Source organism: Hoplias malabaricus, chromosome 5 (assembly GCF_029633855.1).
Source record: "Hoplias malabaricus isolate fHopMal1 chromosome 5, fHopMal1.hap1, whole genome shotgun sequence".
Taxonomy (NCBI): Eukaryota; Metazoa; Chordata; class Actinopteri; order Characiformes; family Erythrinidae; genus Hoplias; species Hoplias malabaricus.
This window is the reverse complement of record NC_089804.1, coordinates 50,853,210-50,871,924: the sequence shown is the minus strand read 5'-3', so window position 1 is coordinate 50,871,924 and position 18,715 is coordinate 50,853,210. Positions and strand designations below refer to the sequence as shown.

At 39.8% G+C, this 18,715-nt stretch overlaps 2 protein-coding genes across 3 annotated transcripts; both read left to right on the top strand.

The window, feature by feature from the left end:
• Positions 1-587: 587 nt before the first annotated feature.
• Positions 588-3,106, top strand: aurkaip1 (aurora kinase A interacting protein 1). Its single transcript, XM_066673009.1, has 4 exons — positions 588-715; positions 1,552-1,632; positions 1,999-2,462; positions 2,979-3,106. The coding sequence occupies exons 2-4, from the start codon at positions 1,581-1,583 to the stop codon at positions 3,090-3,092; spliced, it is 630 nt and encodes a 209-aa protein (XP_066529106.1). The 5' UTR covers positions 588-715; positions 1,552-1,580; the 3' UTR covers positions 3,093-3,106.
• A 1,508-nt stretch (positions 3,107-4,614) lies between these two features.
• Positions 4,615-17,310, top strand: mxra8b (matrix-remodelling associated 8b). Of its 2 annotated transcripts, none has more exons than XM_066671561.1 (10): positions 4,615-4,854; positions 9,172-9,198; positions 10,347-10,649; positions 10,743-10,844; positions 12,019-12,531; positions 14,284-14,442; positions 14,572-14,593; positions 15,507-15,583; positions 15,697-15,774; positions 15,906-17,310. In XM_066671561.1, the coding sequence occupies exons 1-10, from the start codon at positions 4,836-4,838 to the stop codon at positions 15,929-15,931; spliced, it is 1,326 nt and encodes a 441-aa protein (XP_066527658.1). In that variant the 5' UTR covers positions 4,615-4,835; the 3' UTR covers positions 15,932-17,310. The 2 variants fall into 2 exon arrangements, with proteins under 2 accessions (XP_066527658.1, XP_066527657.1); XM_066671560.1 differs by having other exon boundaries at positions 14,572-14,602.
• Positions 17,311-18,715: the final 1,405 nt, after the last annotated feature.

Sequence of the window (18,715 nt, the reverse complement as noted above, 5' to 3'; positions counted from 1 at the left end):
ATATAATGCAATAAAATCAAATAATCACATAATTTGATAATACCAGTTTAGATATATAAAAGAATATGGAGCTTAAAATTAATTTAGCCTTTATATTTTTAGTAGTTGCAGTCACACAGCTCTTGGGACCTGGAGGTTGTGGGTTCGATTCCAGCTCCGGGTGACTGTCTGTGAAGAGTTGGTGTGTTCTCCCCGTGTCCGTGTTGGTTTCCTCCCACAGTCCAAAAACACACTTTGGTAGGTGGATTGGTGACTCAAAAGTATGTATGTGTGTGTGTGTGTGTGTGTGTGTGTGTGTGTGTATTACCCTGTGAAGGACTGGCGCCCCCTCCAGGATGTGTGCCCAATGATTCTAGGTAGGCTCTGGACCCACCGCGACCCTGAACTGGATAAGCGTTTACAGATAATGAATGAATAAAAGTGGGTTTGATGACTGTGTGTTTGTGAAGCGTTATATATAATATTTTATACTGTTTTTAACTGATGTATTACTTTTTCAAATGAGAAGATTAGTGGCTAAAAAAACTTCAGTTCCTGTTCAGGGCAATCACACAGACTATTGTATTAACTTGAGTATTTTTTTTCAGCTGAATAGCAGAGTGCTGTAGGAACCACACATCAGGGTCAGAGAGCCGGGGGAAGAAAGAGGGGAGCGGAGAAAGGAGACAGGAGGAAGTGGAGGGAGTCACATTGAAGACCGAATAGCGCCGGTTTAGTGAGTGAATTAATATTTTAATAACGCGTCTATAATAAGCATATCCCCATGAGGTATTATAGTATTTTGGGCTCAAGTATAAACAGAGACCGAGTTCAAAATCTAACCCTTATATTCTTGTTTTTAATCGTATACAAGCCTGTCAGTGCTAAGCTAACGGCTGACCGGGGGTTACCTGTGTAACCAGAGAGGATTTGTTTGTTCATATAATTAATTGTTTGTTTATTTGTCTGATTTGCCGCTGTGCTGAAGGTTGTGCTCCCTTGTCGAAATGTGCTGCCATAGAGTACTTTATACATACAGTTGTTTAAATAAAACATTAGGTGAGATAAACGTAGTGTAACAGAAAATGCTGCCTACAGAAATATAAACCGGAGATATGCACAGCTCAAATCTTTATTAAAGAAATTATAAGATTAACGGTAATAACAAATGTTCTTTTAATATTCGTTGTTTACAGTTTTGTTACACTCTAACAAATTATAACAGTAAACTAATATTGTGTAATGCACCGGTGAAAAAAACACATTTAACACGAAAAACAAATGAAAACATTAAAATGTTGGGTCTGAGCATGCGCAGAGCTGCAAAGTAGCACATTTCGACAAGGTAGCACAACTCGAGGTTAGTTTTGAAGTGTAATTATATGGCTACATTTGGTTGATAGACATTTCCACTCCTGGTTCCTCTTGCCACTAATAAAGAATTTCCAAATGCTTAACCGTTCTACAATTTAGCTTTTTATGCCAGCCCCCTCAGGATATTATTTATTATTCAGGGCTTTAATTATGCAGAAATCTTGATTTGACAGATTTTCCTGTTAATTAACTTACCAGGAGGAGCGCACCAGCCTTAGGACCTGGTCATGATCGTCTCGAGAGTGATTCCCCGACTCAGCGCACTCTGTAGGTTTTCTGGTAAGTGACTGATGGTTTTGATTAAAATCAGTAATATATTTTTTAAAGAAAAACACTGCTAAAAATAAGCCTTTAATAAAAGCCTGATAGAACCAGAAATGCAAATTATACACTTATTGACTGTACAATAACAAGACAGGAAGCATGTTTTTGATTGGAATCTTAGAATTTGTTATTTAAAATAAATAAATAAACAAATACATTTCTGCTTTTCACACCAGCTCTTCATAGAGCAAAAATGCAATGAACTGTGAGGACAGGGATACCATGAATAAAATAAATAAAATAACATTGTTATTTGTATTTTCCTAGACAAAACAAACAATTTCTTGTCATTTAACTGTCAGCATGTCTTTCTTTTATCAGGTTCACATCAGTACCAGTGCAAGTCGCTATGCAGTGCTGTGCAGTATTGCCATTCTGCCAGTTTTGTGACCAGTCACACACACACATACTCTACATCGGCTGCTGACAATAAACAGCCTCCTAAAGTATGGACAGTGCTGGACCCGGAATTGGAGGAGGTCCTCATTCCACGCAAATTAGCCGTTTCACCTCTTGAAAGCTGGCTTTCACTGCGTTATTCACTGCCTCCACTTCTGGAGGCCCCTGTACCTCTTGAGGAAGTGGAGCTGATTGAGAAGGCTGTGGTATTGCCACCTTTGGCTGTTCCTTTGCTGGAGGAGGATGAGAGCTCCACACCGCTAAGCTGTAAAAATGTACTTGAAATCCGCAGAAGAAAGATGAACAGACACAAATACAAGAAACTGTTGAAACGAACCAAGTTTTTAAGGAGGAGAGTGAAAGAAGGCAGGCGGAAGAAAAAACAGGTCAGAAGCTTTATGGAATATTCTTGAAGCATAATGTTCATAATGACATTAGCTTGAATTTATTTACTGTATTGATTGTTCTTTGCTCTGGTCAAGCCTCTTAAAGCCCATTTATTATTTAGAGTTTTATTTAGAATGTAAACATTGTTAGAGTTTAAATATGTACTGCTCAGTCGATGAAGTCCTTAGAAACTGGACTGAACTGTAGTCTGTGGTTAAAGACGCCATGTAAAAATGTAAAATGTATTATGTTTTAATACATGTATGTAGTACATATAAGGATGTCATAAGTTGACCTTGGAGGAACCAAATGTAAGATGTGGACCTTTAAATATGAATAAAGTTGAACAATTAGATATTTTTCCAGTAGAGGGCAGAAAAGTGCAACCTAAGATTTAGGTTTTACTTTGTCTTTTTGAAAACACAGCAGTGATTTAATAAATGAACATTAGTAACTGGTTATATTTTATACCAAGTGCAACCGAATCTTTCTAACTTGTCATTTGTCATCTTCAGGTTAAGTTTGAGAAGGATCTAAAACGTATCTGGAGAAGAGCTGGACTGAAAAAGGCCCCAGAAGGATGGACCACACCTAAAATCTATGTCAAACATCATCAACCAAAGAGTTGATCATTGGGTGGAGGGAGCAAGATTGTGTGGCATTTTCAGGCCTTTAGTTGCCCATGATGCATCTGAAGGAGAAGTGTGTAAATGGACTCATCAACTGTACCCACTTTATATAATGTTATTACAGAAATAAACAGGTCTGATTACATCACTGAGGTGCAAAGTTGTTTCATATGACATAATCAGACATATTAGAGCAGGATGAAAGGGGGCTTTGCAAAGCAACATATGGACTGATGTTCTGTAACTCATTCATTCATTCATTATCTGTAAGCGCTTATCCAGTTCAGGGTCATGGTGGGTCCAGAGCCTAGCTGGAATCATTGGGCGCAAGGCGGGAATACACCCTGGAGGGGGCGCCAGTCCTTCACAGGGCAACACACACTCACACCTATGGACACTTTTTGAGTCCCCAATCCACCTACCAACGTGTGTTTTTGGACTGTGGGAGGAAACCAGATCACCCGGAGGAAACCCACACAGACACGGGGAGAAAACTCCAAACTCCTTACAGACAGTCACCTGGAGCGGGAACCGAACCCACAACCACCAGGTCCCTGGAGCTGTGTGACTGCGACACTACCTGCTGCACCACCATGCCGCCTGTTCTGTAACTGTTTAAAAAAAAAAAAAAAAGATCCTGGGACAGGATATCTATAGAAACAAGATGGTGATCATAATGTTATGGTTGAATGGTGTATATCAACCTAGTCAGCCTTTTGAAATTTAGCAACACACATTCACAGCGTTTCAGCTCAGACTGCTTTCTGATGTTTAGATTGCCTTAAAGTCACAGTAACAAAATAACATGTTTACTTTCAAAGGAAATGCTAAGATGTGCATAAAACCACAACAATATTGTAAATTGACTTCAGGGCTAAAAATAGATACAGGAAATACGAAGGCAGTGATAGATAAAATGTTTTCGAGCCACCAGTAAGGGGCAGCACAGGACTGGTTTCTGAGTATAAAAGAATAGGTATCATGGACCCCGTCCACTGAAAAATCAAGGTTCTGTTAGCATGGCCCTGTGGTGTTATTTAAATGCTAGAAGACAATTCACGTTTGAAATAAGCAGTCAATACCATTGCTCATATTTCCACTTAGAAACTGCAGTGGTGCATAGAGTCTGAAAAGAGCAAATTCAGACAGCCAGGGTTTCATAGCTCATGAACCTAAGTAACCAATGAGTGGAGGGGGACTTGTGAACTGCAGGTGAGCTGTGGATAAGTAAGCGGAGACAGAGGTGGGGACTAATTGCATTTTTGTACATTTGTGTATAGTAAATAAAGGCAATGGTGTAGTAGAGATATATCTTAGCTACTTTAAGGCATGTAGAGCCTTGTAAAAGTGTCGTTATGATGGGCAAAGAAGGTATTTTAAAATACTTTAGATGTTGACCGAATGGGAACCTTAATAACATTATGAAAATGAAGACTTTTATTTTGTTAAAAGTATAATTATATATATATTTTTTGGTTCTAATAAATGGTACCTTCGTGCGAACCAGTGTTGTAGGGCAGACTGCTAGAGAAATATACCGAGACGGTTAAACAGACAGTAAAAAGGGGGCAGGGAAAGTTTAATATTTCATGGTCAGGAGGAGGAGGTAATGTGGTCCACGCAGTGCTGAGTTTCTGTTGTCGCCGGTCGGCAAAGTTCTCCTCAGGTGATGAATTCCGTTCACAAGTCGTAGCTTCATCGGCTGCTGTGGAAAAGAACGTTTCTTTGAGAATTTGGAGAGAGATGGGTCTCATGTTCTTTTGTAAGTGCCTCATTTTTGCCTCTTGTACCATTTTTTAAAGTGTGTTACAGTCCAGCACGAATATGGAGGTTGTTTTTCTTATCCCTCAGGTTTCCAGCCTTTTGTTTTCAAACGGTCTGGCAGACGCTTTGTTGAGCTTATTTTCAACAGTGAATAACGAATATCTGGAACTGTTTTCTTTGGAGACTGCTGACTGTATTATTGACATCAGGACCTTGTTATAGTAGGCTTTTAAAATAGAGAATATGTCTGTTTGCAGTTGCAGCAAGAAACCCCACAAAGCATAAAAAGAAAGGGGACGCTGTAGCTCAGCTTCATATGAACTTCAGAGCACTTATTAATGCACAAATGCAATCAAATCCTTTCTGCCACCTCTAATGTACAGTATTCCCAGAAGACAAGCAGGTGTCAAAATACTTTTGACCCTGTACCAATGACCTTTTAATCAATCTCCACTTTGGACTCTGAAATACGAAAAAAGTTAAATAAAATTACAGAATTAATTATTTAGGATATTTAAACATTTTTATATTCCCATTACAATGTCTGTATATCCTTAATAAACACCCCTTAAAATAATAATAATATAATTTCTTTATATTCCTGGGAAATACATCACAATTATTTTTGGGACAATATTTTGACCACAGGGTGGCACGGTGGTGCAGCAGGTAGTGTCGCAGTCACACAGCTCCAGGGGCCTGGAGGTTGTGGGTTTGATTCCCGCTCCGGGTGACTGTCTGTGAGGAGTTGGTGTGTTCTCCCTGTGTCCGTGTGGGTTTCCTCCGGTTTCCTCCCACAGTCCAAAAACACACGTTGGTAGGTGGATTGGTGCCTCAAAAGTGTGTGTGAGTGTGTGTGTTGCCCTGTGAATGACTGGCGCCCCCTCCAGAGTGTATTCCCACCTTGTGCCCAATGATTCCAGGTAGGCTCTGGACCCACCGCGGCCCTGAACTGGATAAGGGTTACAGATAATGAATGATGAATGATTTTGACCACAGTAAATGGCTTTGGTGATAGGCCTAAATGTAGCAAAGCATGTTCTACTATTATCAAGAGCCAAAGAACCCTTTTTGTTTTGCCAGATTTCCTATTGGCATAAACAAGTTTAAGCATTCAATACTAAAGGTCTTTAAATGCTGATGCTAGTGTCTTTATAGCAGAATCTTTGAAGAAGGCCCATCTTAAAGTTGCACACACTTTTGTTACATTCATAAACAAAAACATATACATTATAATGGAGCACTGTTCTGAGACACTGACGTTCTTGTTTGTTTGGAAGTCATGTCCATTAATAAATTCCATGAACTGTGAAGAAACTGTGTTTGAGGAGTGTGGAAGTTTACGAACAGTTTCTTTTCTTCTTTGTGTGAATGTTCCTCAGTGGATGTCTAAGTGTGACTCTGATTTTGGTCAGAAGTACTACTTACAGCCTGTTCATTAAAACATCGCAGTGTGTGCTGTGAATCACTACAGTATAAGATATGACTCGTCCCTGAGAGGCACAGCATTCGTCAGGCATTAGTGGACTCTGGAGTTCATCCAACCTCATTTTAAGACACTGCTGGGTTTTTTAGAAGTGTGCAGTCAGCGATTCTGCTGCTTTCAGTTTACAGTAGGAGACAGGCTGAGCCTGGGCTTGCTAATCACAGCGGATGTTTTCTGTGGAAAACTGAGCCTGATAATGTTTTTTTTTTTCATTTGAAAGTATGTCCTCTCACTCCAGTGGTCACTGTCTCTGCTCAGTCTCACTGCTGATCTTGTGTTCTGTTTTATCTGAATAAGAGACAAAGAGCACTTGTTTTCAAGTATTTGCTTTAGTTGTTGACTTTTTCCCACCAACAAGCTTTTTTATTTGTAGACACTGCTTTAGGCTCCACTAGTTGTAAACAGTGTTATTCAAATGTGCTGAATGCCAAAAAGTGGAAATTTTATTTTTAATTAACCAGACTAACCCGTATAGTATATAGTCAGAGCTCTTTATAATTCATTCATTCATTCATTATCTGTAACCCTTATCCAGTTCAGGGTCGCGGTGGGTACCTGCAATCATTGGGCAGGTGGGAATACACCCTGGAGGGGGCGCCAGTCCTTCACAGGGCGACACACACACACATTCACTCACACACTCACACCTACGGACACTTTTGAGTCACCAATCCACCTACCAATGTGTGTTTTTTTGGACTGTGGGAAGAAACCGGAGCACCCGGAGGAAACCCACGCGGACAAGGGGAGAACACACCAACTCTTCACAGACAGTCACCCGGAGGAAACCCACGCAGACACAGACAGAAAACACCACACTCCTCACAGACAGTCACCCAGAGGAAACCCACGCAGACACAGGGAGAACACACCACACTCCTCACAGACAGTCACCCGGAGGAAACCCACGCAGACACAGGGAGAACACACCACACTCCTCACAGACAGTCACCCGGAGTGGGAAATAGTTAAGAGCACAGCTCTTTATAATAAAATGTAATATTCATAAGTCACTAAAAATTAAAATGTTGATGTCAGAATTGAAAATCCCATCAAATTTGAAAGTGAGTCATTATGTCCCTGCGCATTTGATGACTTCTGTGTCAGAGAAGTGCAATTGCTCCCTCCTTGATATTATTCCAGACTGATTCACATGGGGAAAAACATCTGTGTGGGTTCTTCGCCACGTTTCTGAGTCATCCGTGTTAATTCCATGCTTCTGTGTGACAATTTTCAGATGCATTGTTAAGTGCCCAAGTCTTCTCTGTGAGGCACTGCTTCATGGTGGAATACTTATAAAGAAAATTACAGGGTATAAATATCAGGTTTTTCCCTTCCTCAGCGAGGTCATGCTTTGCTTTTCTGCTTGGTCCAGTCCTGAGGTCCAGTGGTTACCAAGATCCCCTCTTTTATAAGAACCACACTTTCTTTCTGCCTGACAACATGGCACTGGAGTTTACAAGGGGATTTCTCTGTCCTTCAGTAGTCATTGTTTGAACGCCTCATTGTGTCCCTTTGCACTCCCTTGTGTGAGTGAAGTACACTTCATGAGTTAATTAATTTCTTTTTAATTAACTTGATGTTTTTATATTGTTGCTTGACATGTAAACTCCACAGATGTAGAAATGATATTCGTAGTGGAAGATATGGAATGGGAGCTATAAAAAAATCCATACCCTAGCCCTATTAGATTGGCCAAGCCATGTCTGATCGCTTGTTCATTTCTGTGGTGGATTTGTAAGACTAATAGAAAAATTATAAACATGTCAAATCTTGGCTGATATCTGCACTCTTTGGACAAAACTTTGTTAACACACTCCTGCCAAATGCTTCTTCTGAAATCAAGGGTATTGAGAGGTTGTTTGTCACTCTTTGCAGTAGCAGTCTCTGTTCTTCTAGGAACGCTTTCGGGTACACTTTCAAAACAAAAAAAAAATAAAATTATGTTACGAAAACATCCAAAGGCACTGAATGGAGCTCCCTCACTGACCTTATGGTGACCTTATACTGCTGCAGAACATCCTTGTTGCAGTGTCACTTGTATTATTTCTGTGTACTCCATAAACGTCAGAAAACAAAAACATGTACTGTTATTGGAAGAGACTATGGAATGGGATATATATATATAATGTCCAAAACACTGGACCTTAATTAGAGCAAGCGTCCCTCCCTCAGGAATAATATCTTTCAGCTGTGAGCAGTGTTTTGAAGCTGTCAAGTGATTGCAAAACCACCTGGTCTAGAAGAATCTGAGTGTAGGTGGGTTTTGACTTATTCCTCTGTCAAATACTTCTCTTGACCTGTCTGCATTTAGCTCATTGCTAAATATGAAACTTTTCTTGTACAGAGTTGGTTAAAAAGCCCTGACAGAGTAAAGCTGGTTGGTGTTATTTGCTCTCGGTGCTTGAATTGGAGTGGATAATAGTTTGTCATCTTTACAGTTCTGGTTCAGCTGCTGTTCTGAAGCAGACAGTCTTCAGCTTTAGCTTTGTGAATGTTGACTGTGTTTAGGTTCTGGGTCATAGGCTTTGACTAAAGTAAGCAATGGATGAATAGAGTCTCTGTGCTGTGTAATATGTTGGCAAACCAGCGAACAGCAGAAACAAGTGCACCCCCTGAGACCTTAAACACACACAAAGCCACAAGAAGTACGTAAGCCATGGCAATGTATGGTCCTGATTTTTTTTTATCTCGCTTTCTCTCAAGCAGCCTTTCTCTCAAGGTGTCAGGAAAAAAAACATTATGTAACCCATGTGTTATGCTGGATTTTACAGCATCGACTGCTTCAACAGATTCACACTAATCATCTGACGTTTCTTTGCATTTTAGTTGCTGCCACCCTTCTCACATCATGTGGTAAGTAATTTAAAAATAAATCACTATAAATGAACTGTTTGTGTCTGACTTATCTGACATTATTAGTAGTCCTATTAGTTGTATTATTGCTATTAGTATTACTCTATTAATAATGCAGCATGAAAACTTCACAGAATGAAAAAATAAAATGTAAATAGGTCAGAAGTATACAAAAATTATTTAAAAAAATACTTGATTAATATAAAAAATGAGGCAGCACAGTGGCGCAGCAGGACCTGGAGGTTGTGGGTTCAATTCCCGCTCCGGGTGACTGTCTGTGAGGAGTTGGTGTGTTCTCCCTGTGTCTGCTGGGGTTTCCTCCGGGTGCTCCGGTTTCCTCCCACAGTCCAAAAACACACGTTGGTAGGTGGATTGGTGACTCAAAAGTGTCCGTAGGTGTGAGTGAGTGTGTGTGTGTTGCCCTGTGAAGGACTGGCGCCCCCTCCAGAGTGTGTTCCCGCCTTGCGCCCAATGATTCCAGGTAGGCTCTGGACCCTACGCGACCCTGAACTGGATAAGGGTTACAGATAATGAATGAAAGAATGAATATTAAAATTCACTTCAGACTGACCTTTAGGGGCATTGGAGAGTAATGTTTTTAATGGTTCGCATGTGGTTGGGAGAGACGTCTCCCTACTACAATTTTGGGTGACAAGAATTTTCCCAATAAAGATTTGAGCAAACTCTTTATCATTGACTTTAGAGCAGATAATTCAGACAACCTTAAGACATGATAGCATTTGACTGGCTGAAAGGAAAGGGGGCTATCGGAAAAATGACATTACATCAGAGAAAATATTGTACTTACTGGTGTAGCAAAGAGGTGGTTGTGTCCCTATCAGGGCTGAGACACAATATACGCCCTTGATTAGATTTGTCAGTTGCAACTTTAGAGGGCAGAGGGTAACAGATTTTTAACATCCTGAATCTCATCAGGTTGGAGTTTGGATTGTAGGATTTTACTTTTACAGTTGCAATAAACACAAAAACACATGTTTAATAACAGTTATTTCTTTTGATTAATAATCAATGCATTCTACCAGAATAAAGAGAGGGAGGAGTGGCAATATATATTGTGTATCTACATTGTCAGACATGTACACTAGCATCAGTATCTGAAAATCTGTTTGTGCATCTCTGGATTACAGTGTGGGCTCAGGCCAGTGGGCAGAGTGTTGTGGTAGAGGCAAGGAACCTCTCGCTTTATGCTGGATCAAAGGCTGTCCTGCCATGTCACAACCAGCACATGGTGTGGAGGCAGGACCACCTCCGTGACAGACAGCGTGTGGTGCACTGGGACCTGAACAGGAACCGTCCAGATTACACAACAGAACGAATTCTAGACATGTACTCAGGAGGAGCCGAACGTGTGTACAATGCCTACAACAAAGGCCGCATTACAGTCTCCAAAGACGCCTTCAGTGATGGCAACTTCTCTCTCATCATCCACAGTAAGATCTTCTCAAATCTGACCTGTGCTTTGAAGAACAAAAACGGTTCAAAAAAATCAAAATGTTCATTTTGATTCATTGTGTTTTCTGCAGATGTGGACATGAATGATAAAGGTACATATACCTGCAATCTACACCACCATTACTGCAAGATTCATCAGTCCATCCAAATACAGCTGAATGTGACTAAATCACGTAAGAAATAGTTATTTTTTTCCCCCTGTGATCTAAAGGTCATCTTAAAACATATTTGTTTTCAGAACAAGTTGTATCTCAAATTTAGTAATTTTTCATGTGCAAAAAGTTTATGAGCACACAATTAGACAAGGGGGCCTGGTGGTTAGGGAACCGGAAGGTTGGCGGTTCGATCCCCAGAACCAGTAGGTCATAACTGATGGGCAAGGCACTTAACCCCCAACTGCTCCCCAGGCGAAGTGGCTAGGGTAGTGTCGCAGTCACACAGCTCCAGGGTCTTCTCCCTGTGTCTGCATGGGTTTCCTCCGGGTGCTCTGGTTTACTCTCATAGTCCAAAAACACACGTTGGTAGGTGGGTTGGCGGCTCAAAATTTTCCATAGTTGTGTGTGAAGGACTGGCGCCCCCTCCAGGGTGTGTTCCTACCTTGATTCCATGTAGGCTCCGGACCCACCGCCACCCAGAACTGGACATTAAATGAATGTATGATATATATAAAATCTTCTTAGGTTGGCCTATGTCCATATTAGGAACACATGTATACACATTTTGAATATCAGAAAAATAAAATACATTTTAGAAAAGCACCACTTACTCCATGGCAAAAAAAAAACAACAAAAAAAACTGTAATATCCTGAAGTTTTAATTGTTGGTGTATACAACCCATAAGCAATCATTGTATTGTGCAAGTTTGTTAGCTTGGTATTACACTGGTTTATTAAAAATGAAGAATGTTTTTGCTTTCTCCTGTGATGCTATTAGGATTTGACATCATTCATTCATTCATTATCTGTAAGCGCTTATCCAGTTCAGGGTCGCGGTGGGTCCAGAGCCTACCTGGAATCAATGGGTGCAAGGTGGGAATACACCCTGCAGGGGGCACCAGTCCTTCACAGGGCAACACACACTCACACATTCGGACACTTTTAAGTCGCCAATCCACCTACCAACGTGTGTTTTTGGACTGTGGGAGGAAACCGGAGCCCCCGGAGGAAACCCACGTGGACACAGGGAGAACACACCACCCTCCTCACAGAACCCATGACCTCCAGGTCCCTGGAGCTGTGTGACTGCGACACTACCTGCTGCGCCACCATGCCACCCATATTTGACATCATATGATTATGATTATGATTGCTGGCATACAAAATTGAATAGTTTTGTCTTCTTTGCAGCTCGTAAGGAAAAGCGAGTTTGGGATGGGGAGAAGTCTGTTTTTGTGGTGCTGGTGGGCAGCAGTGTGGTTTTGCCCTGTGTGAACCGGCGTCCTCTCTGGAGGGAAGGACTTCGGGAGGAGGGTCAGCAGCAGGTTGTCCACTGGGACTTTCAGGCTCCAGGAGTGACCCGTGACCGCGCTGACCGCCTCATAGACCTGTATGCCTCTGGGGAGAAGAGGAAATATGGCCCACTTTTCCTCCTCAATAAGATGAACATCTCAGCCAGTGCCTTCTACATGGGGGACTTCTCTCTCACAATTGCTGATATCCAGCCTTCTGATAAAGGCTTGTATTCCTGTCACCTGCACCACCACTACTGTGGACTGCATGAGAGACGTATCTACCGCCTGATCGTGGAGCCTGCTGGGCGAGGCCTGCCACCGGCTGCCACACCTACTGAACCTCAGCCTACTGTTCCTACTCATCCACAAACCTCCAGACAACTCCCAGAGGACCAGGACCATGACCGTGGTAATTTTTTCTGTATAATTTCACTCAGCACTGGATATGATACTAGTTCTTCTTTTCTAAAACCAGGGCTGTTATTTTACTAAAGATACTTTGAATATTGTTTGTTATCATATATATATTTTATTTAAAATCTACACATCTTTAAAATAAGCTTTTTTTAAAAACTGTAGCTCTAAAGACAACAAAATGGCTTCAGCGTGTTATGGTGCAAGTTACATTTTTCATTATGTAGACTCAGTGTGTCCTGGCCTCCTTGCTGAAAGTATTTCCTGTGTTTCATTTCTCAATGCTATTAATGCTTTCCCCTCAAACTGGCCTGGCTTTGGGGGTGGGTTATGTAGCTTAAGAATGATGGTTTATATATAGTATTCCCCTTTAATATTACCATGGCTGTATTGGGGTTTTTTTTCTGCATTTTTTAATACACAGCTGTTTTAATGATCATTTTAGAAGAAATTTGTTTCAAATAATTGTTTTCCCTCAAATAAATAATGAAATAACTCACTCTCAAAACCTTTGCTCCAGATAAGTGAGGCAATAAGTAACGGTTTCTGTTTTAGCCTCTGGGCCTATGACGGTGGCCAGTCTGGACTGTTTTTCGGTGTTAAAGGGAAGTTTGGTACATCTGTACAACAGCTGGCTCTCAGTGACATTAAAAGTGGTGTCAGGAGCTGGTTGTTTTTGTTAGATTCACATCTTTTCTTGTCTGTTAACGTTTTACAGCATTCCTCTTTAAGGTGAATTCCTTTTGAAGGTTTGAAGGCCAATGGTTGTTCAGATGTATGTTTGAATATTATTCAGGTCTATAAATATGTTATATATATATACTACCATACAGCAAATCTCTTATTACTTACAGTCCTATTACAGTGCAGCTATATTAGAATATAGTAAAGTAGTGGTGATATAGCATTGTAGCTAAGTATTGTAACAGTATTGTGTTTTGTATTATTATTATTTTTCCCTTTGCTTTGTCCAGATGTGAATAAGCCCCTTGAAATCTGGATGACTAGCAGGGTGATGGTAATAGTATGTTTCCTGTGTAAAGCATTACAGATACTGATGGTAATAATTGGTTCCAAAAGCTAGCTTTTCATGACTCGCCAATAAACCCACTCACCATTTACCCTTTACAGACTTGCTGACACAGTGCTAAATGCTGTTGAGGGACAGATTTTTTTTTTCTCGATAATATGGTGCTAAGTTCTGCATTATTTTCATAGTTTTGGACTAAAGAGAAAAGTCAATCCATAATTCAACAAAAACCACCCCGGTTTAGTGCATGCCTGAAAACGAAACTGACCAAACTTAACGTATCTGACACCAAGTACGATTTTTCAGTTTTTAGTGGCAAGAAGTAAGTGGAAAAGGTCTACAGACAGTCTAACCACAAACAACACGTTCCTCCTCCTGCTTTCCCTTGCTGTGCTGGTTTGTGTGTTTTTATCCATTGCAGCTGCATGACTTCAGGTCTGGAACTCATTATGTCTGAGCCATTTTGACATGGAACACTGTTCCTCTCGCTGGCGCGCATGTGTAAGGGGTAAACCAAACCGCCTGCACTTCTTATCCATAAAAAGCAATAGGATAATGCAGTATCACTTTGAAGAATGTGACTGAACCATTGCCAACCTAATTGTTTTGTTCCCTTCATCCAGAAGAGCACTAGGGAAGATGTTCTCAGAGCCTGGTTTTCCTTTAATAGAAAAGTTTTTATTAATGTACTAATTTTCTCCTTTCTCTCTGGTGCAGATATCAATGTGGTTGAGGCGCCCCACGTTTTAAATGTCATTCTGCCGGAGAACCGAACTCACCTCCTACACCAAGCTGGCTACATTCTGGCTATTTTCCTCCTGCTACTGCTAGTACTTATAGTAGTAGTCATGACCACAAAGCAGTGCAGAAAGAAAGGTATCTTCATAATGTGACTCATCTCAATATGCTTAGTGTAAACAGATTCTCAGACAAATTAGACAACACAGTGCATCGGTGCATCATTTCATTTTCAGTCTTTTAACAAGATGCTAATCTGTTTTTCAGGAATGGAGTCTGACATTCGGAGGTCTGTGCAGTAAGAACTGAGATGCATATTTCTTTTATTCTTAATATTGGTGAAATATTTAATTATGCAGCTGCTTAGAGCACAACTCATGGAAAACAACGATAAAAGAGTTTCACCCCTCATTGCTCATTAACAGCTCAACAGTGTCCTAGTTCAGATATGTTAAACTTATTCATGATTCATGTTTTCTTTCATTTAAATCTCTGAACTCACAAAGCCCTGATCAATTTTGTGACGAGTTGAATCAGGTGTGTTTAATGAGGCAGAATGGTAAAGTCTGGGCTTGTTTTGCCTGTGTGTGACACATTTCTTCTAGTTAGTATGATTTGATACTAGATGGAGAAAGAAATATATTTTGTGCCATTATGTTCAATGGCCAGTCACACAGCTCCAGGGACCTGGAGGTTGTGGGTTCGATTCCCGCTCCGGGTGACTGTCTGTGAGGAGTTGGTGTGTTCTCCCTGTGTCCGCGTGTGTTTCCTCTGGGGGCTCCGGTTTCCTCCCACAGTCCAAAAACACACGTTGGTAGGTGGATTGGTGACTCAAAAGGGTCCGTAGGTGTGAGTGTGTGAGTGAATATCTGAGTGTGTGTGTTGACCTGTGAAGGAATGGCGCCCCCTCCAGGGTGTATTCCCCACCTTGCGCCCAATGATTCCAGGTAGGCTCTGGACCCACCGTGACCCTGAACTGGATAAGCGCTTACAGATAATGAATGAATGAATGAAAGAATGAATGTTCAATGGCTGATGGAAGAACCACTAAAGCGGCTGCAGAAATACTAACTTTGAAGAAGAACAAACAAACTACGATAAAATAGAATCTTGCCCATTTAAAAACTCAGCAGAAACATGTTGTTTGGATAAGTGACACTAATTTCATTACTAAGATGTGCCAATTCTGCCCTGCTGAACAGGAGTCAGAGGGTAGAAATTGAGTTGGAGATGCAAGCCACTGATCTGAGACCCTACACTCAGGAAGACCTTCAACTTGGTAAAATTAATATTTCCATCCTGTGTCAGAACTGGGATTTTTTGTTTAATAATTGATGTTTAATTTTATTTTAAAATAATAAAATTGAGTTAATTTATAAACTTTTTTTTCAGATTATAAAAACAACATAATGAAAGAGAGGGCTGAGATGAACAATTATTCTGCTCCAAAAATGATAGATCTTAACAGAGGTAATTACACTTTCAGTATTCATATTAGTATTACTGCAGGTGTTAATGAAAGGTGGTAAAATACATCTGTCTGTTTGTTTCTGATTCTTCTATTTTCTCTTTCTTGCCTTCTCTGTCTCTTTCTGTGTCAGAAATGGAGAAGCTGTCACAGAAATGAGTGAATGCAAGCTGCTGGCTGGTCCAGGGCGTTCTTTATACAATAAAGAAGACTGCAGATGTCCACATGGAATCTTTACTGTGCTATCACAAAGGATGATGAGAGACTGTCATAACTCAAATGCTCATCAACAGAGAATTTTTAAATGGTATTTGTAGTGTTTGTTAATTTTGTGACTTCTTTTTAAAATCCTTGAAATACACTTGTAGTGTCATTTGGAGGTCAGTTGTTAAAGGGACACTCTAGCCATTATCCTTTGGTACACCTTTGTGAACATGCCTACTCACCTCCCACAGTAGTGTTGCACTGATCTAAAGTCAGATTTTCAGGTTTAAGGATTAGGGAAGCATTCTGTTGATGTATCTTGAAGGTGGGAGGTGGGAGGGCATCTTGCAAAGCTTTGGGTGAGATACATAATGTTAGGATCAGCATTGGTAGTAAATCAGTACTGAATAAATGTTGTGTTTTCAAAATAGCAATAAAACTGAAAAATAAGTTAGAGGAACATGAATATGGGCAACCAATAAAAATTAAAATGATAATATGCAGATTGTTAGCTAGTACATATATAGATTTTAATTTGAATAGCAGTTTAACCAACAATAACCCTGCTATAATTCTTATCTAATGGTACTTTCTTGTACAGATTTACTGAATTATTCTGGGTATTTACTTATTTGCTGAAATCAAATCAAATAACTATATTCAACCCCAAAGAACTCAGGAAATTCAAAATTATTTATGATTCCAGGACTATGAACCTCAACAACCTGCAGATTCATGTCAGTTATTGTTATTAAATATTATGTTAGTGGTATGAGCTACTCACGCATCATCTATATGTACATATCTATTCTGTGTATTTCAGGACTTCTTGGTTTTTATCGCTATATACATTGTAATATCTGTCTGTATGTGCACACAGCTCCATGTACTTTATCTTTCTTGCCACATAAGCTGGACAAACTGATAGAACTGCAACTGGCTTCATTTGTAACTGATCATTTCCTATTCATTCATGCTCCATCATTTTATGTTTAGGTATAGAAATGTATAGAGTATGTTGCTTAAACTGGAGAAAATCCAATGTGTATGTAGTTTTGTACTTGTTCCTTTATATCATTGATTTTATATTACAGCGACCCAGTTTTCCAGAAACGATGATCTGATGCAGTGGTCATTTTTAAGATGCCCGTAAATGACAATGGCATTACAATGACTGGAATGGTTTTGGGAAACAACGACAATGACTTAAATATTCACATCTTGGGCTTTTTTTTTCGTTCTTAGCAGCAGTAGTTTAAAAGAATTGATTTGAAATATCATTGACTGGAGAGGCAGCAGAGATTGTGAGGGGTTTATGGGCATTTTACAAATTGTAGTGAACAATCAAACTAAATAAACTATATTTTGAAATAATCTTCTCAGTATTCTTTCATTTAAAGCACTATTATATAGACCCCTGTGTATTGTTATTGATCTCTGTCAGTCAGATGCTTATGGGGTATTTAAACACTGGACTAAAAGTCATCCACCAACCAATAATATCAAACAATCTGCAGTGGGCATGATCTTGTGGTCTCTGATGAAGGGGCTAGAGAAGGTCTGTGCAGCAACAGATGAGCTGCTGTCTCTGACTAACAAACTATGCAGAGCAACAGATTGAATACAGTCTTTAATTACAGAACTACGTGTGTGTTCTTTTACGTAAATATCTTTGAACTTTGAATCAATGTACCTAGCTATTTACTACCCACTTCAGACTGTATAATCTCCCTGTGTAGCCTAGTTTGCATTTATTTATTTCTTTGCTATTTTCTTTTATTTTTTTAAAGTTTATTTGCCTGCCCAGTAAACAATGAACGTCCCTGGACGTTCAAAATAGGTCTAAAAGTAGTCTGTCCGTCAAGGACATATTTTAAACGTCAATGGATGTCCAAAATCCATCTTAATAAGTTAGTTATCAAGTAGTGACCAATCGATAACGTCAGTGGACGTCCAAAATACGTCTAATAGTCGTCTTTTCAATGTCTGTGTTTCGACGTCTTTTCAACTTTCATTTTCAACCTTAAGAGAACGTTGATTAGACGGCAGTCATTACGTTATTTCAACGTTGAATCAACGGCTAAATGTTTACTGGGTGTAGCTTGTGTTTTCATTTTTTTATTCAGCTATTAAATACCGCACCACAGCGTCTACAGGCAGTGTGTAAGAACAGTGTCAAACTGTTAAATGAACTTTGCAGGATAACACTTCCGCTTAAGGAAGTTTTTTCTGTGTGGGCTTAGCTTTAACAACATTATAGTCGTAAAGTGAGGCTGCCACCTGCTGTTAGAAGAGTACAACTGAAACACAGATACGTAAGGTTAAAATGTTCATAATGAAATAAATACACTGGATATACTTTCATATTTTTTAATAATTAATAAACTGTTTCAGTCTTAGGTTTTTTATTTAGTACACTATGAACAATAGTCCTCCATTAACAATTATAATTTGTTTTAACCCAGTCAGTGCTTTATAAACTCTCTGTAAACTAGTTAAAACATTGCACCTGCCATTCAGGAGCAGACGAAAAACTCACAACATTGTTATTACCTACACATCATTATTAAGTAAATACGTAGCTGCACATGGGGGATTGACACTGAACTGCAATTACAGCACAGACCCCCAATTCATACAATGGCCAAAAATTATACGCCACTTATAATCAGGGAATTGAACTACTTTAAGGTGCACTTACTGAGGACACTGATGTTTAGCTGTAATCTAAACTTGATC

Bases quoted from the DNA above. Each gene is read 5' to 3' on its own strand.
- aurkaip1 (XM_066673009.1), top strand. From the start codon at position 1,581: ATGATCGTCTCGAGAGTGATTCCCCGACTCAGCGCACTCTGTAGGTTT. The intron at 1,633-1,998 runs GTAAGTGACTGA...TTCTTTTATCAG, and splicing joins CGCACTCTGTAGGTTTTCTG to GTTCACATCAGTACCAGTGC. The intron at 2,463-2,978 runs GTCAGAAGCTTT...TGTCATCTTCAG, and splicing joins GCAGGCGGAAGAAAAAACAG to GTTAAGTTTGAGAAGGATCT.
- mxra8b (XM_066671560.1), top strand. The intron at 10,845-12,018 runs GTAAGAAATAGT...TCTTCTTTGCAG, and splicing joins GCTGAATGTGACTAAATCAC to CTCGTAAGGAAAAGCGAGTT. The intron at 14,603-15,506 runs GTAAGAACTGAG...CCTGCTGAACAG, and splicing joins GACATTCGGAGGTCTGTGCA to GAGTCAGAGGGTAGAAATTG.